General features: G+C 38.3%; 1 protein-coding gene across 2 annotated transcripts in view; it reads right to left on the bottom strand.

Moving 5' to 3' along the window:
• Nucleotides 1-26,470, bottom strand: part of DIAPH3 (diaphanous related formin 3) — a 499,951-nt gene that overhangs the window by 408,259 nt on the left and 65,222 nt on the right. For both annotated transcript variants that reach the window (XM_029936634.1, XM_029936635.1), the window contains one exon: nt 23,990-24,094. In XM_029936634.1, the coding sequence (XP_029792494.1) occupies nt 23,990-24,094 (105 nt within the window). The remainder of the gene's footprint in view (nt 1-23,989; nt 24,095-26,470) is intronic.

Below are 26,470 nucleotides of genomic sequence, written 5' to 3'. Positions count from 1 at the left end.
ATTTTAATCCAGGCACACATTATCATACACACACACACAAATTATATAGTTAGAATTTTTTTTTTTTAATGGCATCACTTATATATAATTCTCTGCATCTTTTCTGGCTTACACCTCATAGAAGTTTCTCAAATTATCTAGTATTATCCTAATTCCTTATTTTAATATTGGCAGAATAATCAAGGCTATGGGTAATTTCTATATCCATTCCTTTTTGTTTCCAGGTTTTTAACATGGTAAATACTACTTAAAAAAACACATCTTTGTGTGAGGTCCTCACCTATTGATGCTCTTATTTTTATTTCAACAATTCCTAGAAGTAGAAGCCCTGGGTCAAAGAACATGTATATTTTTTTCTTTCTCACAGACATTTCAGATAGCTTTCCCAAAATGCTGTGTCACAGTGCAGCTCCACCAGCCACGGAGAAGGTACTGTTCCCACATTCTCACTAAAATGGTAAAATATGTGATGGGTCTCAAGTCACTTTAGTTTGAATATCCAAAACTACAGATCTTTGTATTTATTTCAATTTCTTCTTCTTGAATGGTCGTTTCAGGCCTTTAGCCCATTTTTCTATTGATTTGTTTTTATTTTTTCTAGACAATTCATAAAAGCTTGATATGTAAATATGAGTGTATGCCAGATTATTGGTCTTTTGCCACTGCTAAGTTTGTTAAACAAATGGCTTTAGCTTTAACAATCATGCATTTGTTCTCTTTACATTTCCAAGGTTTCCATTTCTTGAAGAAAGCTGTGCTGTAGTCAGAGAGCAGGCACCAATGTTCAGAGGAGAAGAGAAGGAAAAGTCCTGGCGCCAGACCCTCATTCTGGTCACCCCTTCTCTTCCAGATAGAAGAGACAATAAACTGCCTTTTTTGCTCAAGTTACTTCAAGTCGGGCTTCTATCGCTGAACGTGCTCAGATCTAACACTGTGATGTACTCTCCCACAGGAACTGCTGAATGTGATACACCGTGGGTTTTATGCCTGTACCAGCAAAATCAGTACCATATAAATTTTCCCCCACTCTCACCACCCATGTCAGTGTTTCTAAAGCCCTGCATGTTTTTACAAAGAAAATATCACTACATAGTTTAAGGAAAATGAAATCTAATTATTTCTTAATGCACAATAGCTAAAGCTTTTGAAATTTATGTGTAATTGACAGTATTATTTAAATTACTCCTAAGAACTATGGTAATAATACACTTAGAGTTTCCATTTGACAAATGTGTCATTTTCTTAACACACAATTTCACACAATTTTTATCCCTTAAAATTTTCTTTTTATACCAGAAGTGAGATGAGCTTTACTTCCAGATACCCAACTCAAAAGCCAAGGATATGATGGCTAATGCCTAATTTTAGAAAGTACTTATAATTTCACATGTTTGTTCTCATTTAAAACCCCCAGATCCCTAATGGCCTTATTCCTGTATAATTCTACCTCTCTTAAAATTTAGATGAAGAAGAGGAAAAACAAGGGGACTACATAATAACCATTTAGAAATCACTACAGAAGAGAAAATTTATAGCAACATTTTGCTGCCCCAAATAGTCTGCACTGAGATCATCTCATGCTTAAGGAAAGAAGAAATCAGACATGCAGAATCACCACACAGGTGAGCAGAAGACGCCTTTGGAAAAGCAGCTCTGTGAATCTGGGACAAAAACTAATCTGTGGAACCCCTCTCGAGAGCGTTCGGAAGGTTTTATAAAGCTCACGTTTGATTTACCCGATTACTCAGTAGTCAGTGAGGCTATTGCGATTCATTCCTTGACCTGCAGAAGCCACACTTGAAGGCAGCGGCAGTAACTGAATCACCTGGTGTGTTTGCAGGACCCAGGGAGTGGGATCTTGGGAAGCTTCCCAACACACTCCTCCCCACAACAATCACACACAACTCCAGAAGCAGCACTGCCCTTTAGTCCCCAGACTTCATTCTCCCCAAGAACACACACACTTCTCTCTCCACACTCACTTATCTGCAATGGCCCGATGGATCCATGAAAATGGGATGGAAATCAACCATGCATTATTAACCTCATATGCTACACAGCTCTGGCTCAGCTTCTCTTTTGATTCCCAGGCCTGCGGCACCATTAGCTTAACATGAACCCTTCAAATCCACATGCTGCTTTTTCCTTTGGAAAAATTCCTAGGTGTGTGTTCTAGCTTCTTACTTGATCTTCTAGTACCTGCTCCTCAGCCTAGCCTCAACTTTAGGGGCACTTGAATTGGTATTATTTGCCCAATCAGGATTGTTCTGGCCTATTCATAGTCAAGGGGAAAAAGATTATCAAGGTTCTAAATTTATCTAGATCATCCTCTTCTGTGCATTCTATTTGTCTCCCATCAGGACAATGTCCTTTGGAGCTCCAGGCTTCCTCAGGCGAGCCTCAGAATTGACCATTCAAGGATTGACCATGGCTGCTAAGACCCACCAGTGCTTCTGTGATTTGATGGAAGCGTGGGAGGCATGTAAAACTACATTCTTATCAAAAGGGTTCTTTCACTGAATAGAATTTAGAAGCCATTATTCTGCCTTAGTATTTGTTTATATTTTCCAACCTCAAATGGCCCTGACGGTAGTTTTCAGGTATTTTTACTCATGTCGCATCAGTTTATTACCTTTACAAAACTCCTCAGCCTCCGCCCCCCCCTTTTTTTTTTACAGAAAGAGTGAGCACAAGCAAAGGAGGGACAGAGGGAGGAGAGAGAGAATCTTAAGCAGGCTCCATGCTCAGCAGGAAGTCCCACCCAGGGCTGGATCTCACGACCTCACTACCGTGAGATCATGACCTGGGCCAAAATCAAGAGTCAGATGCTTAATCCACTGAACCACGCAGGCACCTGCCCCCCACCATTAGCTCATTAAGAAACTCTATCCCTGTCCCTGCCCTATACTTAATGCAAGATTTTGCCCCTTACTTCCCTGAAAATGGTCAGACTAGACAGTATTGACTCAATTTTCCTTTTCGATCAAGAAAACCAGTATTCCTATGTCTTTACTCGATCTCCCGCACAGCACAACTGTGCGCTTCCTTATTTTTAAGACTAACACTAAAGCCTCAGTCTAATCCCAGCCCCTCTCTTTATCTTTTCACCACAATGATTCTTTTTCCACAAACCTTTCAATCCATATGCACACTCACCTCCCTCAGTTCTGCTTCCCATCAGGCTACTATTTTTCTTCTCTATCACCAACAAAACTGACAAGCATGGTGTATTTTTCACTATCTCCCTTCTACACATCTACTTCCTAAGACCTCACAGATGTGGCTCCCTCCCCCACCAGCCCCCTACTGCTTCTCTTACAAATGACCGTCAACAAACTCCTCATCTCTAAGGCCTCATCTCAGTGCCCGTCGGCACATCTCCCTGAAGCCCAACTCTTGTCTTTTCCCAGCTGGGCCCTCCTCTCCCTAGACTCTCCCATCTGATTACTCTTCTCTACCATCTGCATCCCATCTAAAGCCGCAGAAACAGCGAGAGCAGCTTCTTAAAATCCTCTACTTTGATTCTTCTCTTCTACCCACTTAATAGAGGCTTTCACATGTCTCGACTATTCCGCTCTTCTTGCTAATTTATCGGTAACTTTACAATGATGTCTCTCTACCATTTAACTTGAGAACTAATCTCTGGCATTCCAGGACCGGTTTCATGAATTTCAGAGAAAAATCTATACGCTCTGGTGTTCTCCACAGCTACATGTTCTATCAGACTTCACTTTTATATACACCAACATTAAATTTTGCCTTGAAGAGGAGTTAGAACATAATCAGGACACTATTAGAATAAAGAAACATATGACTGACACTTTAAAAGTCACTAGAGGGGTGACTGGGTGGCTCAGTCGGTTAAGCGACCGGCTTGGGCTCAGGTCATGATCTCATGGTTCGTGGGTTTGAGCCCCGCATCGGGCTCCGTGCTGCCGGCTAGCTCAGAGCCTAGAGCCTGCTTCAGATTTTGTATCTCCCTCTCTCTCTGACCCTCCCCTGCTTGCGCTGTCTCTCTGTCTCTCAAAATTAAATTTAAAAAAAAGTCAAGAAAATACACCTGTTGTTAGCACATACTGCTAAATGCTTTACCGAACATTGCCAGACATCACACATGCAATAACATGTAGAATTTCATTTGCTCTCCATAACCACATTAAGATCGAGATTCTCAACTTCCTTTTGCAGAATTCAAGGAAAAGTAACCAAAAATGTTAACAACCATTATCTCTGGCAAAGAAATCAGCATTTTCATTTTCTTCTTTTTGGTCTGTATGCTTTTTTCCACAAAGATTATATGATACTTAATGAAAACATTAATTACTTAGTGAAAACACTCAGATAAAGGCATCAAGTTTTCAACTAAATAGCTTTAAAAGCAGAGTTTTTAGCTGAGTAAAACTCTTGAGTGACATTTCCTGGTTAAGACAGGAATCAGAATTGTCAAAAATGGAAGTAACTTGGATGTTATCAGATCCATTCCTCTAATTTTTAGGATTGAAAAAAAAATCAGTTTAGGTAATACTTTCTAAGAGACAGAAAAATCACATGAAATACTTCAAATATAAATACTTTCCATGTATTTCAATGTAATAATATCCCTCTTCCATGAATCAAGTCTCCAGGTTACCTCTATTTTTCATTTACTGGGGTATTTACAGCAGCCAGCATTGTCGCACACAGGTAAATGCTTAATAAACACTATTTGGCAATGATCACAAACTGCACATTTAATTTATTTAGAGATTTATCCAGATGCTTCCAAAACTTAAATTCTGCAAATAAAAGTAATTATTAAATGAGTGCCAATTTACTACAAGAATTTAAAATGAATCCGTGTGCTATTCCAAGTTACATTTAAAAGCTTTGCAAACAGCATACTATTAGCTCTGCTGATTTGTTTTTATTTTTGTAATTGAAATGTGGTCCATGTTATCAGGCCATCTGTACCACGGCAAAAGGACTTAGTAAACAAGACAGAAATGGTATTCTGTTAGGAACAACATCAGACTTTGTTTCTGCTAAGAAAGTAGGACTCTACAGAGACTATTTCTGGGACCAAGGCTGAAGACTTGGATGAAGAAAGTCATGGTGGGAACAGCCTGTCGCACGGTTCAGGTTATCAGCTTGGAGACTGAGAAGACCCAGGGTCTCCCCACCCCACTCCGTTTACTCCTCAACACAGAGTATAATACATTCTTAACACAGTGCTGTGGGCAATAATCCAGCACTCGACCACACACTTAGGGCCATAGATCCCATTGTATTCTCACGTGTTACACACCTGGTCTCTCCTAAACTGAGCTCCTTAAAAGGCACATGGTCTTCTTCACAATAGCATCCCCAAATTTCTTATGCACAGAATGGATTACTGTAGCCTAAACATCAAAAAGCGGGCACTAAAGCTCATTGTTCAAATCTCACCACATCCAGAAGTAGGACATAATCTGGTAGATGGCTGCCCTCCCTCTTCCCCTAGCTCTTCACCTCAGAGCATCTCCATTTCTTGCCCCCAAAAAACTTTTTATCCTAACAAATATACAAAAATACCAAAAAACTAAAAGTCACCCATAATCCCACTAGTCCTTTTTAGGTAGACAAGGAAATCAGAGTCCTTGCCTCAGTTTCTCCAACTATAACCTAAAATGACACTGTGAATGCTTTGGCAAGTTCATGAGAATCCATCAAGAGTTTTTTTTGTTTTTGTTTTTCCAAGGGGTAGAGAACACACTTACCCACTCATATATACACGTATGTGCTCACAAACTCTTTAAACACACTGTGTGTTTGGTCGGGGGTGCCTGGGTGGCTCATTGGGCTAAGCATCGTACTCCTGGTTTCAGCTCAAGTCATGATCTCAACGGTTCATTGGTTCAAACCCTGCATTGGGCTTCGCACTAACAGTGCAGAGCCTGCTTAGGATTGGCTCTCTTTCCCTCCATGTCTGCCCTCTTGCATTCTTTCTTTCTTAAAATAAATAATATTTTAAAGTCTTAAAAAAAACACAAATTTCTTGAATGATCCATATGCTTCTATAGTTTTTCTTATCTTTCTAACTCCTATCTAACTCACTCGTTTTAATGGCTGTCTTACACACCACTGTATGAATGTCCTATAAATTCAGCACTGGAGATTTGGGTTAAGTTTCTTGACATTTTACACAGTGCTGCAAAAACCCACCTCATACATACATCATTATACTTTCAGGTTATTGTTATTCAAATGAGTGGGGTTGTCCAATAACTAGGGTATACAAGTCTTTTATTTAAAATAGAGACTGCCAAATTATATTCCAATAAGGTTGCATTGCTACATATTTCTACTCCCTTACCAAATACTACTGTCAGCAATATTGTTTAGCTTTTCATTTTTGACAGATGAAAAATGCCTTCCATACCTGTTTTAATTTACATATTGAGATTGAACATCTTTTCAAATGGCTGCTCACCGTTTAGGTTTCTTCTTGGGTAAATTGCCTGTTCACATTAAGTAAAATTTTTCCTATTGGGTTATTCATCTTTTTCCTAATGATTTGTAGGTATTCTTTACACAGTAGTGATACACAGCAAATATTTTACTCCAGTTTATACTAACTTTATATTTCCTCCTTTCTCTCCCTGTCACCCACACAGAAGTTTTTAGTTGTTATATTAACAAATGTAGCCAATCTTTTCTTCACAACTTCTAGAATTTATCTTACTTAAAAACATTCACCTCCAGATTATTTCACCTCAGAATATCCTACATTTCCCATCACTTATTCAGCATAGTAAGAAAGAATGAGTTCTCTTTCCTTAAGAGACAAATTTAGTATCAAAAACTTTAAAGTTCCTCTCCTTCCTTAGGAAACATAGTGAACAAAGATGTGGATCTCCCCTATTTTCCCAACTGGTTTTTCAATCCAATTATCCCTACTCACTAGGTTTTCTCCAACACCTTCAGGGCTGAAGGAAGTGGGCAGCAAAGAGGTAAAGTGCAGAAAACTGTTGTCATCAAATCTCAGTTGTATCCAGCACCATTGTCCTCTGGTGATGGCTGATAAGCATCCCAGAAGGCAGCATTTGCGTATGTGGGTTACTCAGAGATTCATTTGCTGAGACTTTTACATTTACCTTCCAGAGACTCTGTTGGGGTCATTTTAGGTGGTCTCCTTAGATAAAACTGTTAAGATAACTAAAACCCACTACCTCTGAGCGGTTCATATCCAGTCAATGTTTGGGTGCAAGTCTAACTTATTCCAACAGTAGGTCTACTTTCTCCTTGCTTTGCCACTAGAGCAACTCATACGGCCTGTTGCCTTTAGAGTCTACCATTTGCAAATTTCCAATAACATGTCCTGAGATTGGAAGGGAAACCCTCAACCTCTGAGAAGTTCCTCAAAGGGCCACTCATGTAGCTTTATTCCCCCACCAAGAGTTGAAGATAATACCATAGCACTCTGACACCACTCTCTCCAAAGAAAGGAGAGATCTTCCATTTTTTAAGAAATATTTGTGAATCTATTCTCCTATAGCCTAGAAGCAAGTGACAAGTTAACAGTATCATGATCATTCTCACAATCTCCCCTGGGGCCCACAGTGGTCCAGCACCTGCTATCTTCAGCCTCTGGACTTCTACCAAAACTCCAACAGAACAAGAAAATTCGCATTTAACATTTCTGCTCTAGAAACCTTAGTTTTACCATTTTGATGGCTTTTTAGGCTGTTTCAAAATCAAAACCACCTTAATATTTTAGCTGATTCCTTGGGTTGGTAGGATTTTTTTTATTTCTCTCTTTACAGCTTATATTTTCCAAGTTTTCTTCAACAATGCATCCTTTCGAAATAAGCAAAAACTTAAAATTGCAGTCTTAAATACCTTCCTTTAGTGCATTCCTGTTAGTCACATTCTTTACTTAAATTTTGTTATTAATTTTAAATAAGCATTATATAAAAGTACTTAAAGTCATTCCATTCATTTGGTCATTTTTTATTTATTATGCATTAAGATGGCATTTGAATTCTGATCATATCTTAAAAGTATTCCTTCTCCAGTGCTTTTAATGTAAGAAAGATTTAGAAATCATCTACTTTTCTTTAGTGGAGAACAAAGCAGTAAGAAATTCTTCCATATTGGTTGTAGACCATCTCATTAAGTGATACTCTATCTTTTTAAGTTGTTATCTTTGATTTTAATAATTTTAAATTTGAACGTCTGAATAAATGAAAGACACTTGCAATGTCACTTGATTACTAAACAAGTTGATCTTAGAATTTCTAATCACTTTAGCTACTGAAACACTCTATGTCCTAAGAAAACTCTCAAAAACACAGGGGGAAATGTATAAAGATCATGAGCTATGAACACGAAATATTTAATGAGAAAATCAAAGGAAAACACCAGTTCTTGTCACAGTCTACTCTAAAAGAAATAACCCTTGGGGGAGAGGTATTTTGCCAACTCTAAGACACCCACAAATCTGAAGTCACAATTACCTTCAGATAATGAAATTCAGAAAAATCAAAATATATCACATAATATGAGCCTATTAAAATGTCTCCAGAGACCCAGAAAGTTCTAAGAATTTCCAGGAAAGGGAGTACCAGGCACATTAACACAAATAACTCACACATCGGGTATTCTCTACCTTCATGGAGCTTCTAGTCTATTATATTAATTCAATCCATAATTACATGAAATATGAGAACAGTTAAGGTAAGAAAAGCATATAACGCTATGAATACACACACCGTTGTCCTCATGGCACATCACTCCGCAAGCTAAATAAACAATTCTCCATCATTTAGCTTCTTATATAGAAGAATTACAAAGATATGAGAAAACATTTTCCTACTTACTGATACTTTCCATTGTAAGTTATTAAAGTGACATTTGGATTTTTATACAGTCTCTATTAGCTTAGATCATATACCTGTTCACAAAATGTATACTAAGTCCTAGAATGCTGACCAAGTTTGTGAGTCTTCAAGATCATATGTAGACAATCACGAATTCACAAAGATAAGACTGTCTTAAAGGGAGCTATCTTGTCCAGGTGACATACAACCTCAGTGTCATTTTTCTCCAATATAACATAGAAAGGCAGAGTGAGGGCATATCACTTCCTACTCGGGGCCTCAAACACTAACCCAGTAGGCAAAAAGGGTGGCAAAGAGGTCAAAACAGCAAATTCTTTAAATGCGGCTAAGTAGAGGATGAGAGCTTCTTTGTGGTACAACAGAGAAACGGATCAAATAAGAAAGGGTTGACATAGTCAAGAAGGAAGTCAACTTGAACTTGAGAGAACTGCAATGGCTACTGCAGGTTTGTGCATGCTCCCAGAACCCTGTTCAATGCATAGGATTGGTTCAGTTACTAAAAATAGAATGGGCAATTTAAAATTAAGACTTTTAAAGTTAGGGGGCAGGAGTATAATTTTGGGGGGGAAACAGATAAAATAACTTGACTTTTATCTTAAAAAAGGCACCAAACCCGGAAAATTTGATAGTTCATGAAAATAGCAAGTCACCAAGTAATTTGTAGACTGTATAACAATATTTCTGAGGAAACAGGCAATTTACCAGTGTATATCACCAATATGGCAGAGCTAAAATGTGCTCCTCACAAAAGAGAAGGGAAACATTTGTGAAGGCGGCAAAGTTCTCAAATTAAATTGTTTCTATATTAATAGTTTCAATTCATATCACACATTTGAGATGAAATGTTAACACAGAAGTTTATATATAAAAAGAATATGACAAATATGAAGTACTAGTACAATAGACCTGTTTATAATAAGCCAATATTAGTACATGATCAACTTGTTTTTAATTAACAGGGCAAGTGATCGACAATTTTTGGAGACTGCAGCCCTAAAACATAGGAGTTAAGCCAGAAGCTTCTGTTGGCCATCTACATATACCATGGAAAGAAGCTGCATGGCTGAAGCCAAGACATAGTAAAACGCAGACAACACTGAAAGACTGCGCCCCTTGGTCATTTAAGAACATAGATATAGGCCTGTTTGAAACCAATATAGCAAACCTGGTTTTAGGTCCATCTGAAGCCAGTGGGTTCTCAAATGCATGAATCAATATGTTCCTATTTTTCTTTGAATCAATTACAGCTGAGTCCATTATTTCTAACAGAGGGTAGAATAATTAAGTAGGGGGAAAAATACAATTATGGAGAGAGAAAGGGAAGAGAAAAAAAAATCCACTGAAGTGGGACTTCCTTAATGTGCTAGATATGGACATCCAATATCAAGCTTTCCATTATTCTGTAACTTACATCGACAGATGCCCGAAGCAAACTGTAACTACACATAGTAACTGCACGGTTACCCCCATCAACTGAATTCTCTGACTACCAAGAGTTGATTTTTTTTTGTATCCCAAACTGTTTATGAGCTGTGATAATATCCGCTCTCATTAATGTAATCATATATAAGAATGAAAGAGAAATTGTTTCTGTGATAAATTACTTTAATGCTCAGAAAAGACAGGGTTGGGATGAGTGTTTTATAAAACCTTGCTTTCCGAATAGGTATGGGCAAAGTAACTGACAAGATCATACTATAAAGAAATCACACGAATCTACGTTTGAACTTAGCCTGCTTGTACTAGTATAAATTCTTGGTCGAATTATAACACACAAATAGTCACAGATGACGCTTTACAGGTATGCTTCGTGCACAGGAGAAATCAAAGTAGGAGCAATTTCTACTCAAAGAAAACGACTTTGGCTCTATAGCCAAAGATCGGCATGTGAATATGTATGTTTATGCCAAAGTTCAGCATGCAAATATGTATGTTTACTTTTTTAAGTAGAAACAAAATTCTTATGATGCCTACTTTCAATAATTTATTCAACTTTATTCCATTTTGAATCCAACTTAAGAATGCTTCAGCTGTAGCATACATTCACCCAGTGCCCGTCTACACTTTAAACTTTGATGACTTGTACTTAGGTAATTATTGCCCTATGTCCCAACCTGTATGTCCGAACACTCACACCCCTAAATTGTTTAGTAAGCAAAGTCTTAGGGATAATGAATTTTCTCAAATCACACAGCTCCAAGTAACAAAGCTGGATTCTGAACTCAAAAAAACATGGCCTGCCATGAGGAGTAAAATAGGCTTTCATAAAATATTGTTCAACACAAATTTAATAATTCATACCTCCTGGAAAAGATATAATGTAGTCTTTGTCCCTGTTTCAAATCATTAATATTACTGTACTTCAAATAACATTTCAGTAATTTTCTTAGTATTTAAAAACAGTATATAGTTACTCATCGTTTTTGTAATTTATTTTACTACTGTATATATAATAAAGTCCTAATGTCCATAACATTTTACAATGTGTTACAGAAATTGATGGGTTTAATTACTTAATGTGGACGGATCAATTTGAAGTAAATTGAAAATGAACACACCGTACACTCTACTTAATCTTGTTACAGTCTTGTTTCAGAATTCACTTTCTAATTTGCAACCCAGTAGGTTGTATTTTAAAATAGAAATTTTCTTTTACATTTCAGTGGTTTAAAGCCAAAGCCACTATGGGAGGTAGAGGTCTAGTAGTCAAAAGGTCTGACCTCAAGGGGAAAAAATGTCCCGGGCTTTCATTCTCTAAGCCAACTCCTCTGGCTTTTCCTACTACTTTTTCTTTAAAATGGGGCAGAGATATTATCGTTCTCTCTATATAGAAGAGTTTTTAAATGAATTATTGTGCACAACAGGTGGACAAATTGGTAGACAAATGAAATAATGAAGGAAATAATCATTCAAAGTAATTCTGGTTGGTTAAGGACAGCAAGGAACCATATTCTTAAGAGGAGTGATACATTTTCATTCCTGATACATTTTCCAAGTAATGTAAAAGGGGTCACCCAGCACTTTTCACATTGCTGAACCATTTTATAACACAAGGTGAAGTAAGCTCTCAGATGCCTATGAACTCCATTTACATGGAGCACATCACTGTAATTTTTTTAAATGCATTCATATTCAAATCTGAGAAACAGGATTCTGAGCTCATCAGGCCTGCTTAATTGCACCAACATCTGCAATCAATTTAAATTCTTTAAGATAGTCTTTCACAGTGCTTGAAGTGATTTCATGCTGTGATAGCTTTAACACACTCACTAATTTATAGACACACACAAGCAGATGAGACCTATTTTTTCAGGGGGGGGTAAAGGACTGAAGGGCAGTCTGAATTTTCCAACTATCCATGGGATATAAAAAGGGATGCCTTCTGCATAATTTATTGAAATTACATGAGAAGATGATAGCACCACATAAACATAATATAGAAATTAAAACTAAAACTAGTGTTTTATTTAAATCTATTTGTAGGTCATGGGCCTTTAAGAGGTTTGATGCAAGTTTGCGCGTTGCATACAGGAAAACCTGGAGCTATGAGTTAAGGTTACATAGAGAAACGCCATTCCTTAATCGATTGTGATTTTCTGCCCCGAAAGGCAAGGGGTCTGGGGACAGGCAAGAGGAAGAATGCTGCTAACCCAGAATTGTTTTTTAACGCAAGACATAAACTGGCATCAGACCAAGAATCTGAAACTCACAATGAGAAGACTAGAGGATGCGGGCAGATGGTAGCAGCAGTGGAGTTTCTGAAACTCACTGGATTCCCAGAGAAAAAAACAACTAAAGGGCAAAACCAAAAACCTAACAATTCTGTGCAAGAACTTATCTCTGTGATCCTCAAAAGACAAGCAGTTGGAAACCACCACCAACCACAAAATCTACACAGTATCAGTGTCTCTGTGGGAAGAAACAGAGGAAACAGGCGACTGAGGATCATGAAAACAGGACCACCCCCAGACCAGCCCCCAGGCAGTGTTAGAAACCTCAGTGGGTTAATCTGCCAACAGCAGCTAAAACTGGGTGGAGCCCGGCCCCCTCCAAGCAGGGGGGAGCACAAGTGGCAAAAAAAAGATCTAAAGAGAAGGGAGCAGTCCATGTCCCGTGAACTGGCGGGCTCCCTTCCAGGACAGCACCCACACTGTGGACAAAGTGCTGAGGATGAAGTCAGAACAGAGCAGAACATTCCTACAGAAGATGAACAGTCACCACAGAAACAAAACCATAAAACGTGGCGAAGTAACTTACAACTTCACTATGAGCTAAAAAGCACGGAGAGACTATAGAAGACCTAGTAGGACAAACACTCAGAAATGAGGCGTGAGAACCTGCGGGAAACAAAGGCTAAAATTAAAAAAAATATATATATATATCACTTCTTAAGTGAAGACTACAGGGGTGCCTGGCTGACTCATTCAGAAGAGTAGGTGATTCTTAATCTCAGGGTTGTGAGTTCGAGCCCCACATTGGGTGTAGAGATTACATAAATAAATAAAACTTAAAAAGAAAAGTGAAAACTACACTAGAAGGAACAAGAACAAAAATAAGATAAAAGCGATTTGGGACAAAGTGGCATATTGAAGATATACAAGTCTAGCACACAGATAACAGGATCGCTGAAGAAGAAAACAAATCAGGACAATGGAACACTCTCATGAAATTTAAGGGGAAAAAAAAAGATGTCAAAAGCACATAATGAAAGTATACTGCATATCAGATAATCCCAACCCAGACATGTACATAAAAAGACTCAGTAACAGGACGCCTGAGTGGCTCAGGCTCAGCGGGTTAAAGCATTCAACTTTTAATATGGCTCAGGTTGTGATCTCATGGTAATATGATCCTGTGCTGAGCACAGATCCTGCTTGAGATTCTCTCTCCCTCTGCCCCACCCCTGTGCATTCTCTCCCTCTCCCTCTCCAAGTAAATAAAAAGAGCCAGTAACCTGTAAGGGGAAAAAATTATTAGTTATCCACAGAACTGTGGACACCAATACTGGCATGCTTTATGCCAAAAGAAAATGATATATTTAAGATCTTAAGGGGGAAAACCACATGAGCCAAAGATTTTATAACTAAAAAACTGACTAAACAATTAAAGGAATATATACTTATCAATATGCAATACTCAGGAAACACTGTTCCCAGTAGCCCTTTGAAGGAAACTATGGCAGAGCAAACTTCAGACATGTGCCTAGAGAAATATCAACTTCAGGACTGGAGGTGAGCATTAAAATACAGTCAGTCACAAATAAAGATGAAATGGGGGCTAAGTACAGTTATTCACAGAAGGAAAGGCTAAATGGAAACGAGAAATATAAAACGTAATGGCTCCATGCGGACCTAGTATGTAGCTAGAGCAGCAGTCGGACATAGGATATGCAGAAGAAAAATGTTTTGAATATATGCACACAGCTTTTTTTTTTTTCTTTTGCTAGGCCTCCACTGAAAAGGCCTGGAAACGATGATTAACCTATTGGTAATAAGCACCCATGACGCCCAGACTGTTCTTGAAATGTCATTTCCCGCTAAAGAAATGATGGATTCCAGGCGCAGTGTGCAAGAAGAACCTGGTCTGTCAGACTTTGCCAGGTAGGCATGAAACAATCCAAAATTCCTAGGGTCGTGGCGAAATGACTAGGAGCATCTGGGCCCTCTGGTCAAAGATACAGCAATCTGAGCTTCACTGAGAGTAGCTATTACAATGCATAAATTATCATTTTTTTAAGTTTATTTTGAGAGAGAGATCTCACACATGTGCACACATACACACAGAAATGTGCGGGCAGGGAAGGGGCAAAGAGAGGGGAAAAGAGAATCCCAAGCAAACTCACTGCAGCATAGATCCTCATGTGGGGCTCAATTTCACATGAGATCATGATCTGAGCCAAAAATCAGGAGTCAGATGTTTAACCAACTGAGCCACCTAGGTGCCCCAACAATAGTATCTTACTATTAAAAACTGGTTACCTTCAGGAGCACCTGGGTGGCTCAGTCAAATGTCCGACTTTGGCTCAGGTAATAACCTCATGGTTCATTGGTTCGAGCCCCGCATTAGGCTCTGTGATATTACTTCAGATTACCTGTCACCGTCTCTCTCTCCTCCTCCCTGATTCACGCTCTCTCTCAAAATTAAAAAAAAAAATTATTGTAATTGCTTACCTTCAGAGGGTGATAGGAAACCAATTCAGTATAGTGAAAACTGGCAAAGGAAAAGAATGAAGCATTTGTCCTAAATTTCCTTGATCTTGAAGCAATCAGTATATGAGCGGAAATGTCTCTTTACAAAGGGTGTTCCACAAAGAACATGCAATGGGAAAAAGATTCAACAAACCATGTTGAGACAGCTACATGCAAAAGAATTAAACTGGACAATCGGCTTACAACGTACACAAAGATAAATGGAAAGCAGATTAAAGGGCCTAAATATGAGACCTGAAACTGTAAAAATTCTAGAACAGAACACAGGCAGTAATTTTTCTCCCAATGGACGTAGTGACTTCTTTCCAGATATGTCCCCTGGGGCAAGGGAAATAAAAACAAAAATAAACTGTTGAGACTACATCAAAATAAAAAGCTTTTGCAAAGAAAACAACAAAAGACAACCTACAGAATGGGTCAAGATATTTGCAAACGGCCTCTCTGATAAAGGGTCAGTATCCAAAATATATGAAGAACTTAGGAAATCCAATACCCAAAAAACAAATAATCCAACTAATACTGGGCAGAAGACATGAACAGACATTTTTCCAAAGAAGCCCTACAGATGGCCAACAGACACAGGAGAAGATCATCAGGGAAATGCAAATCCACACTAAAGGAGAGATCACCTCACACCTGTCAGAACGGTTAAAATCAAAAACACAAGAAACAGGAGAGGATGCTGAAAGGGATGTGGAGAAAGAGGAACTCTTACACACCGGTGGTGGGAATGCACACTGGAACAGCCACCCTGGAAAACAGTATAAAGTTTCCCCAAGAAGTTAAAAATGGAACCACCCTACAATGCAGTAATCGCACTACTGGATGTTTACCCAAAAATAAACACACACTAATTCAAAAGGATACATGCATTCCTATGTTTATTGCAGCATTACTTACAAGCCAAATTATGGAAGCAGCCCAGGTATCCATTGATAGAAAATGGAGAAATGAGAAGGAAGTGACTCCTATAAAATCCAATCAGTAGTTCAAAAAAAGGGGTTGCGGGGAGAGGTTTGAGACAGACAGGGGAGATGCAGGTCTTTCTAAAGTGACTGGCAACTTTCACTTATCAACCTGGGTGGTGTCTCCCTCATGCTAATTCATTAAGCTACATATTTGGTTTCGCTATTTTCTTAGAACTGATTTATAATAAAAAGGTTTTTTAAAAAATCTTGGTTTCTATTTCTAGCTGCAAAACTTGGGATAGCACTCCCTCCCTTACTCATTTTAAAAATGTAGAGATGCCCTAAGACATATTCCAGACCTGATACAACCTCAACTACCAAAATGTCTAATCAAGAAATACAACAAAACCATTCTTTACAAAAACCATGTCAGAAAATGATTTAACTCACCAACAGTCATAGAACAGCTTTCCCAAGGCACAGAAAAATCTACCAAAAAAAAAAAAATCTAGTATAATAGTATTATTTACAAGAAGCAGTCAATGCCTAAGGTTTTCTAAATTTACTTTTTAAATATTTTTTACCATGTTAATGATCCAAGGATAGAGTTCCCAGTTTATTTCATCTATGTCTGAAGGCTTTTGGATTTTGGAAGGATTTGAAAAGTTTTGTATTATATTGAAGTTAAGAAGATGTACCAACCCTATTTTCTTCGAAGTGGGGGGAATCCATTTTATTATACCAGTTAGGAAATGGTAATAAATCAAGGAATCCTAAAATTAGGAATTAATGCTTTTTGTACATGCAGTCAATCTATGAAGTTTTTTTTAAGTATGTATAGAATTTATTCTATTTAGGAATAATTAAGAACTGAAAAGCTGTCTCTTAAGTCCAAACTAAATTAAACGTTTTAAGTTTACCTCTAACTGGGAAAAATAAGTCAGTCCACTGACTAAAGTGAGCATACTACTTCTTACTAATGTTGTTTTATTAGGTATCTTTTCCCAAAACATACCAGGTTCTTCCATCTGTTATAGTCGATAAAATCATTAGAGGGAAATGTTAAGCGGCCAAGTATCAGGATTTCTTAGTAGCTACGCTATGCCGCTTGCACACCAATTTGACCTTCTGGACATTCAAGCTAGCCTTGAACCCACAGGACCTTTATTAGTTAACAGCCTCTACGCTTTGCCTTTAAATTCCATCAATTCCTAGTCTGTTGTTGAATTCATGTTACACTAACAGACATCTACTGATGACGCTCATCTTGTACACCCCAGTAGCTTCCATTTTTGACTGTACACTAGAATCACCCAGACAGCTTTTCTCAATACCGGTGCCTGGGTACCAACAGCAGGAAGTCTGATTTGTTCAATGGTAGGGTGCAGACACTGAGACTTGTTTTAAAGTTCTCCAGAAGATTGTAATGAATATCAAAGCTGAGGGCCAGCGCTGCTGACCACTCTCTTTCCCCTCAATTTATCAGTTCCCTTTCCCCTTCACTCACTGAAAGGCAACTGTAGATAACATCGTATTTTCATATTCCTTCAGAGCGGTTGGTTTCTTCTTTCAAAAGTTTCCATAGGGCTATTTGCTCATCATTTCCATTTCCATCGAATCACATGCCTCTTTTTTCTAGCACTTTCAAAGTTTACTACTTTTGCAGTTATCAGTCATGAGAAGTTTAATTACATTCATAAAATCTAAAAAGCATGAGCAGGGCAAAATAGCTCACACCAAGACCCAACTCAATGAGCAAGATAAAGACAGCCTCAGACGCTCTCCAAAGCCACAACTGGGATAAGCATCAGTGACCCCACCTTAGGTTCCAAAATTCTAGATTTGACCAGTAAATAAGTGTCTCTATAGTTGCTGACTTTTCTTTTTAAAAAATGGCTATAAGGAAAGCTATCATTAAGGTTTTTGAAAGATCAAAAATCCACAAACATCCACAATGCTAACATGAACCTAATTTAAGGAAAAAAAAAAAAAGAGGACTAGTTTCTTCATTACCATCTCCCGTCTAAGCAAGAACACACTGTGGTAATAGCAGAGAACGTTAAACACCACCAGCGCTGCCCAGAACAACGCATAATGAAGCTGGATGAATTTGAGTTGTTGGAAGATCATTTTAATTGTACATAAATAAAACCTGTCCTATATAGGCAGAAATGGAAATTAAAGTGCCAGTTAGATTATTAAGAAATACTTCTAACTAGAAATTGGTTCATTGCTCTGGGGCTCTGATATTTTCTCTAACTCAGCAGACAAGACCTGGAGACAAACAAGGAAAATATTGTAAGCAAGGGCATTGCTGATAAATAGGTGAGTGTCTAATACTGAGTACCAGCCACAAATTTTTAGCAAGCTTTTATGTTACAAGTGTGCTTTGATCAATTCCCTAACCTGAAATGAAAGCCAAAAAGTAATCCATGTTAACTTTAACTAGCAAGAATGTATAAAACTGGTTCATCGAAGTTTCCAGCAGCTAAACTATAAACTTAAAAGTAAAAATAGTGAAAAGTGAGAGAAAACCAAAGAACCTGATTTATCTGTATCTGACAATGTTTTCCAAAATTAATATATGAAAATGGACCCAAAAAAGACTGTGAAAGGTATGAAGATGCCCCCCCCAATGACAATACAGTATTAACAAATCAGGGTTAAAAGAAATGAACTCTAGGTTTCCTACCTACGTAGAAAGCACAAATCAGAACATTTCTGATCAAGATATGCCTAGATGGAGGACACTGGACAAAACCATGTTCTCCATACTTGAACATCATGCTTACTGGGCTAGAACAGGTGGCATCATGATAATATCATTCAAAGCATCTTTAGACAATACACTACACACACATGTACACAGACACACCCATGAGACTTTATAACCCTACGCTTACAAACTCAATTTAGACATTTTTATCACACTGTTTCACAAACCTGTTAGTCCTCTACATGCCCTTTAAAGTTGTGTTCTGTAATATTTGGTATTTATTTCTTACTAAAGAAGTCTCGGCACGAACTACAGAAATACTTAGGGGTTCAAGGAGTAAAATGCAACACCATGCCAACTTTTCCAATGCATGCCCAAGGAGCCTTGCAGTCAGTTGTCATCTGTGGTCTCAAATAACTGGGAAAGAGAATAGTTGAAAATGAAGTAAAAAAAAAAGCTAGCATACTCCAGGTGTAACAAAGGGAATTCTGCTTCTTTCTGGGCAGAGGGAGAGAGGTGTCAAAAAGAAAAAGAACTAAATATAAATAGGAAATAAAGGACGGATGCTCTAATTAAGAAGTGTGTTCTCATGGCACCTGGGTGGCTCAGTTGGTTAAGCCTTCGACTTCGGCTCAGGTCATGATCTCACTTTCGTGGGTTCGAGCCCCGCGTCAGCTCAGAGCCTGGAGCCAGCTTCAGATTCTGTGTCTCCCTCTCTCTCTGCCCCTCCCCATTCATGCTCTGTCTCTCAATGTCTCAAAAATAAAAATTAAAAAAAAAAATTAAAGAAAAAAGAAGTGTGTTCTCTCTCTGGGGGAGGGGGGAGCTAATGTAACGAACGAGAAGTAGAAATTTTGAGGAGAAATTTTGAGAGCCTTTTATGCACACCTAATGGTATACCCAAAAGAAAAGACTACAGGCTGCCAGGTGTAGCGGTCCACTCGTAATCTGTGTAGAAGTAAATCATCAGGGCAGTCTCATCTGTATTTAAAAGTAAGTTGGGGGGAAAGTCAACTCCAAAAGCACTGATGAGCAAATGCTAAGGTGTTACGTTTCACCTCTCCCCTCCTCCCTCTTACAGCCTCTGAGCCTCCCCCACCTCACCCCCACCCTTGCTTCCAGAGCTTTGCTTTCACTTCCTGGGATGTAGGACTTCTCAGGACTCCTCCAGCTTTGTATGGCCACTGGTTACCCTGAAAAAGCCCAGAAGTGAAAGACGAAAAAGATTATTTCTTCTCAACAGATGGGAAAAGTAGGGTAAAGTTTTTATTTTTATAATCCCTTTGTCATGGGGGGGTGGGAGGAAGTATTTTATTGTTCTAAATCCTACTCTCCAGAAGCATCCTGTTCAACAAATTTTTTTGAATTGTGTTTAAAGTAATCCATGGCTTCCTGTTAACCCTGTCAACAGGAGCCTTTGATGTAACCCAGACATCATATACCCAGAGCCAGTTCGCCCTGAATACAACTCAAGCACCCACACAAGAAGATAAACACGGACATAAATCCAGGGATCACAGATAAACCAAAACCAAGCCAAGAAAACTTGGTGAAGGCACCAAGTCTATTCGAATTTATTTCCTCAGCCTGATCTGAACCCTCAAAGAACAGGAGTCCTGACAAATAACATCATTTAACTAACTGCAGGGGTGCTTTAAGAATTTTAAGAGAAGAAAAGGATAATTAAACCACAATCAAGAATGAGAACAACACTCAAAGTCAGGATAAGCAAGACTGAATACATTTACAAGGTGGACTTTTATTATAGTTTCCTTCCATTTAGAAAATGGGAACTTTTTATGCAATTAAGGAGTAAGAAGAGATCCTCTATCCTGTTCCAGAATTTTCTTCTTACATTTTTTGGAGACTATGTATTCTCTTTCATTTGGACTATCATGTCGCATCCTTATTTCAAGGTCCTTACCACTTACTGCAGAATAGTCTTACCATCCACCCAGTAATCAAATACAAGTCAAGACTGTATTCATTCGTTCAGAAAGAAGGTTATTCTTTTTTTTTTTTTTTTTAATAAATTGACTACTGAACATCTGAGGCAAGCCATTTACCAAGGAATGTCCATTTGGCCTTGCAGTACCCATTCTCATGTACGCTGAGTGCACTTAACGAGGGGGGTAATTTCCGGAGTTAATTAGAGCTAGAGATCCTACGTAGGCAAAAGGCTATCAGGACGTCCAGCAACGCATGCACAGCAGCAAAGCAAAATCCCAACTTCAAGTAGCTTACATAAGCATATGCATCACCTCACAGGAAAGTCTGGAGGCAGGGCTGTACATTGCCAGAGCAGCAGGATCCCACGCTGTCTCACAACCATGTCAAATAACAGGACTAAAAAGCGGTTTTCTGCTCTGGGTCTTTTTATAGGAGGAGAAACCTTCCTCGGAAGCCCCCGCACACCCGGCTTCCCAACTCTACCAGCCAAATGTGAGCCACATATCCACACCCTAGGAAGCTGGGAAAATGTGATCTGACATTTTCAGCTTCTAAATAGGCTACTTGCTGAATACAATTTTAATCACCTTTTCTAACTGAAAAAAGTCAGCATTCCTACTTGGCTACTTAAACAAACTTAAGACCTTAGAAATAACCTAATTTGGTTGAGGATTATCAACTGTAGTCCTCAGTGCTATTTTCCAAAAAATTATTAATGCTTACTCACAAGAAGGATCTCAAAGCAACATCTAAGGCTAAATTTTTAAAGTTTACCTGACAAATACCCCTATGTTCTCTAGAACAACCCATGCCTGAATTTTCATGGTTTTTCTCAGAGAAGCTTTTTTGGTACTCATCCACCTAAATACCTTGGTCTGACAAAGTCCGTGTCTGAGAGTTAATGTATCTCTACTTCCAGTGCAAAATAGATGACTGGTCAGCGTGAGCTTTCTACAATGTTAACCATCTGCCAAATTATTCAGAACCCCCCTAGGAAAAGTCATGATCCTCCACACACTAATTAAAAGAGCGAATGCTTTAATCATACTTTAGATAACTAATCTATTTCAATCCTGATAATCTAATTATCTAATTCTAGTAAATAAATTCCAACCTTAGTCCAAAACGATTAGAGGATTAAAGTTTAAAATCAGTGAATGCAAACTGAAATAGATCCTCTCTAATGAAGTTCAAAGTGATTTGTTCTTCTATTAAAATGTCTGTTTGTTATCTGAAATTCAAGAAGTAAAATGCACTATTATACCAACGTTTTCCAAACCAGTTCTAACAAATAATGTAGTCGCTCTTGTAATTATATCAAGTAAATTCATGCTTGTTGGATTTAAAATTCCCTAGCAGGGGAGTCTTCCCTGATCACTCTATGCAGCAGTTCAATCAGAGGGAGGCGGCTGGAGGGATGGGTAAAATAAAGGGGATTAAGAGCACACTTATTGTAACCAGCACTGAGTATAGAACTGGTGAATCCTATTGTACATCTGAAACTAATGTAACACCGTGTTAACTATGTTTCAATAAAAAAGAAAAAAGAAAAAAGTTATATGATCTCCACTCCCCCTGCTTTGTTTTTTTCCCCACATTACATTTCACTTATAACACCTTTGTGTGTTTCTGTTGTGTGTATCCTATGTTATTCCATAGGTCATGATGACTGACCATCTTGGTGCTTCAACTCCATTGCCTAAAATATTGTCTGATATAGAGACACTCAGTAAATGTGACACTGACTTACTAACAGTCAACTTGAATTTTCAAAAATATAAATCTGAGGCGCCTGGGCAGCTCACTCGGTTAAGCATCCAACTTCACCTCAGATCATGATCTCATGGTTGGTGGGTTCAAGCCCCGCATGGGGTTCTGTGCTAACAGCTCAGAGCCTGGAGCCTGCTTCAGATTCCTTCTCTCTCTCTCTCTACCCCTCCCCTGCTCACACTCTGTCTCAAAAATAAATATTATAAAAAAATTTTTAAGCTGCCATTGAATTTTAAAAATATATAAATCCATGTCCATTAGTAATTATGATAATGATTTCAATGGTGAGAACAAAAAAAAATCACAAAGAAAAAATAAGAAACAACTGCTACAACCACCAATGCTACCACAAGAGGCAGCCTCCAATTAGAAAACCTGTTATGTTCCAATCATGGCATCAACAATTCTACCAACAAGCCGATGAGACAGATACTAGTCCCAGCTTATGGATGACGAAACTGAGAATAGAAGAGTAAAACAAGAAAGATACTCAATGTCAAAGGGATGATAAGTCATTCCATAATACAAGTGCTCTGACTCTTAAGTTCTTAATGCTCATTTCTAGTGTCCAGGTAGCATAAAGGGTCAAAAAGCAAATTTGGTCACATCAGCAGGATACAGTGCCCATCTACATAGAGAGCCAGAAAAATTATAGTAGTCAATGATTTCAACAATTAGACATTAGGATGCCAAACCTGAGACATGTTTAAAAATTAAACATCACTTGAAGGTGTCTTCCCAAAGAAAAGCCCCAAGTCACTGACTGGTCTAGGAGATAAATGGAGATAAAGTATAAGAAACTTATATTCTTGTAACCGGGCCTTTGGTTAAAGTATCCAGTGAAAACTACAGTATGTTAGGCCATTTTTCTCTAATCCAATTCTACTTTAAATTCAGCCAAAATCATTTTCTGCTGTCTTTCTGATTGCTTCTTCATTAGCTTCCATTTTCTAGATTTCACCGAATCCATTTATTCAATTTTTATATGACTGGTCAAGCTCATTTGTTGTCCCATGAAATAAATGTAATTGATTCTATGTGCCAGTCATGGTTCCTTAGACATTTACTCATTACTTCCACCCACATATTTCATGTTTGCCTAGAACACTGGCAGCCGAGTGGACGCTTAATGCTCCTTTCAACATCTACATTTATAATTTGTTACAAGATAATTTTATCCGTAGGGAAACTCACATTAAAGATATGCCTCTAAGCCACTATTATGTGTACTGATTTACGTAGTTAGAAAGAAATCAGTCTCACTTTTCTGTAATGCACATATTATCCTGGCGTGAAAGTGACACGAGACCACTAGCCATGTGAATCCACCAACAGGGAACCAAGTCTTGGAGTCAGGTCAGCGTTCCTCGCCAATGTGAGGGGTTCAAAAGCCACCGCAGTTTTCAAAGTTATGAGAAATATTTTTAAATTAAACAAACTTCTAATACTTGTGCCTTTATATATTCGAAAGCCCTCTGAGTCGAGTTGCCCACAGACTTAAGCACATCATTAGACAAATGCATTGTTTTCCCTGCTACACGTTCCAGCAGTATCTCTCAACTTGACAGTTTTACTTACTGTCTTGGAAGCAGTATTAATGTACTGCATCACCATTTCTTTTTTGATGCTGAAGTCCTTTTCCCGCAATGGTGCCTTCTTATCTTCATTTAAATTCATATCTTCCTGGAAAACACAATTAAACAGCCTCATTTTTGAATCTAAGTAGAGCAGCAATTCTACATACCCTATCAACGGAAAATCAATAATTTGTGACTACGGCAGCATTAATTGTTTTGGAATGATTTACATGTAGTTCTGCCTGGAGAAAAGCAAAGAGTAGGAGATACTGAGAAAAACGTGTTCTAGATCATTTTAACGGGGAAAACACTTAGCAGAAAATCTTTTTAAATTCGCAGCAGGCTAGTAAAGTTACATTCTCATCACTACAGATAATTAGACAGTTGAAGATTTCTGCCTTTCTTAAGGTCATCTGGATTCACAATTTAAATACACCTACACCAATATATGCACTTTTTTTTAAACAGTGCACCTGAAGCAATCTTGCACTATTTCTGAAAGAGCTGCTTCATGCATCATAAAAATTAAAAGGTAAATAAGCCAATACTTTCTAGATTCTGTACCTACAAGCTCATAGAATCAAATACCTGGTAGAGAGCCTAGCAAAAGGCAAAGCATTCGATAGTTATCGCTTCTCTACCCCTACCAAAAATGTCAACTAGTTAATTTATTCTATGTTCTAAATAACATAAAAGCTACACTCATAAAAAGAAGTACCACCTAAAAATCTAACGTTTCTCACTGGCACCAATCAAAGGTTAAAGTAACCTGGAGTTTGCTACAGGTCCAATACTGTCTAAAAATACAAATTAAGAATATCCACAGAAGTATGGGAATTGCTACCAGTTAAGTGGCTCTAGTCAGAGGCCATTCTGTAAAGGAAAAGGAGCCTAAGGTGTAATAGAAGTGGCTGAAGGGCAGCTCAAATCAATTTCCTCCAGATATTCACCCTCACTCATTTGTGACATGCAACAGAACACCCTTGAATGTATACAAATTCCATATCCTCTCAGAAACAGGTGTATAAAAATCAAGACTTCAGATCACCTGTGGAGCCCAGCAGGTTAAATTTATTCTAAGTTTTAGAAGAGTGCTACAATTCATCAGACACTGTAGTTTATGCCTTTAGCTGACTCAGTTTTTGGCTACCCATCCCTTCAAGCACTTAAAAGTCAAAATTTCCTTCATTTCACCTTGATATAAATATTTAAGATCTTAGAAGTTGTTCAACTTGACACTCTAATAAAAGGTAGTAATTAGTAATGTCACTCCCAGCTGTTCAGGTTAGAAATATCCTATTATGTGAACAATGGTTTATTTTGTGCCCCCGCCCGCTAAGCCTGGGACTCTCAATAAGGCCTAAACATCACTTAGGATTTCAGAAAGGTCTTGGGTGGTTGGTGACTGAGATGACACTACCAGCATTCATTAAGGTATATCGGACATTCTTCAACACATGGGCTACTCCTACACAATGAGAAAGTGTCTTGTGTCTCATAGAGAGACGCACACATCTTGAAAAAGAAAATTTTATCTAAGCCTTGAGTAACTCAATAGAATTAAATGCAAAATGGAATTAATATGTAGATTGTGACATTAAATACTTTGCATTGTGTGATTTTAACATACCTGGATTTTCCCCAAGATTCAACTACTCTGCAAGTTACAGTTCCACTGGGAATATTTGTTGTAGTTTGTTTATTAAAAAGCTTTGCCCTCAGTTGTGCTCTATTTTTGAAATTTGGATACCCACAACCACACTGCTTGGAGTATTTGAATCACTAGAACAGCACAACTATGTCAACCTGCACCAAGCTATTGTATGTACATGAGGTGAAGATTCAAGAATGATTTTATCTACCTTCTTGAGCAGTCATGACCAATTGTTTATATTGAAATGTATGTTGTATTATATAGCACAGTAAGGCATTAAGTGGAGTTTTAAAATTATGCGTGTAGATAGCTTACATTATCTAGAAAGAATTTCAATGGGGGGTGCGCCTGGGTGGCTCAGTAGGTTAAGCGTCCGACTTCAGCTCAGGTCATGCGTGATCTCACAGCTCCTGACTTGGGTCTCGCATTGAGCTCTGTTTGACAGCTCAGAGCCTGGAGCCTGTTTTGGATTCTCCCTCTCTATCTGCAGCTTGCCCACTCACACTTTGTCTCTCAAATATAAACAAACAATAAAAACTTCTTTTTTTAAAAAAAAGAATTTCATTGGAAGAAAGTAATGGGAATACTGGTTAGAAAAAGGCAGGGTGAGGGCTCCAGGGTGGCTCATTCACTTAAGCTTCCAACTTTGGCTCAGGTCATGATCTCACAGTTCATGCGCTCAGGCCCCACATCAGACTCTGTGCTGACAGCTCAGAGCCTGGAACCTGCTTTGGATTCTATGTTTCTTTCTGCCTCTCCCCCACTCACTGTCTGTCTGTCTATCTGTCTCTCTCTCTCTCTCTCTCTCTCTCTCTCTCTCTCTCAAAA

Source organism: Suricata suricatta, chromosome 4, assembly GCF_006229205.1.
Source record: "Suricata suricatta isolate VVHF042 chromosome 4, meerkat_22Aug2017_6uvM2_HiC, whole genome shotgun sequence".
NCBI classification, from domain to species: domain Eukaryota; kingdom Metazoa; phylum Chordata; class Mammalia; order Carnivora; family Herpestidae; genus Suricata; species Suricata suricatta.
This window is presented reverse-complemented; position numbering and strand designations above follow the sequence as displayed.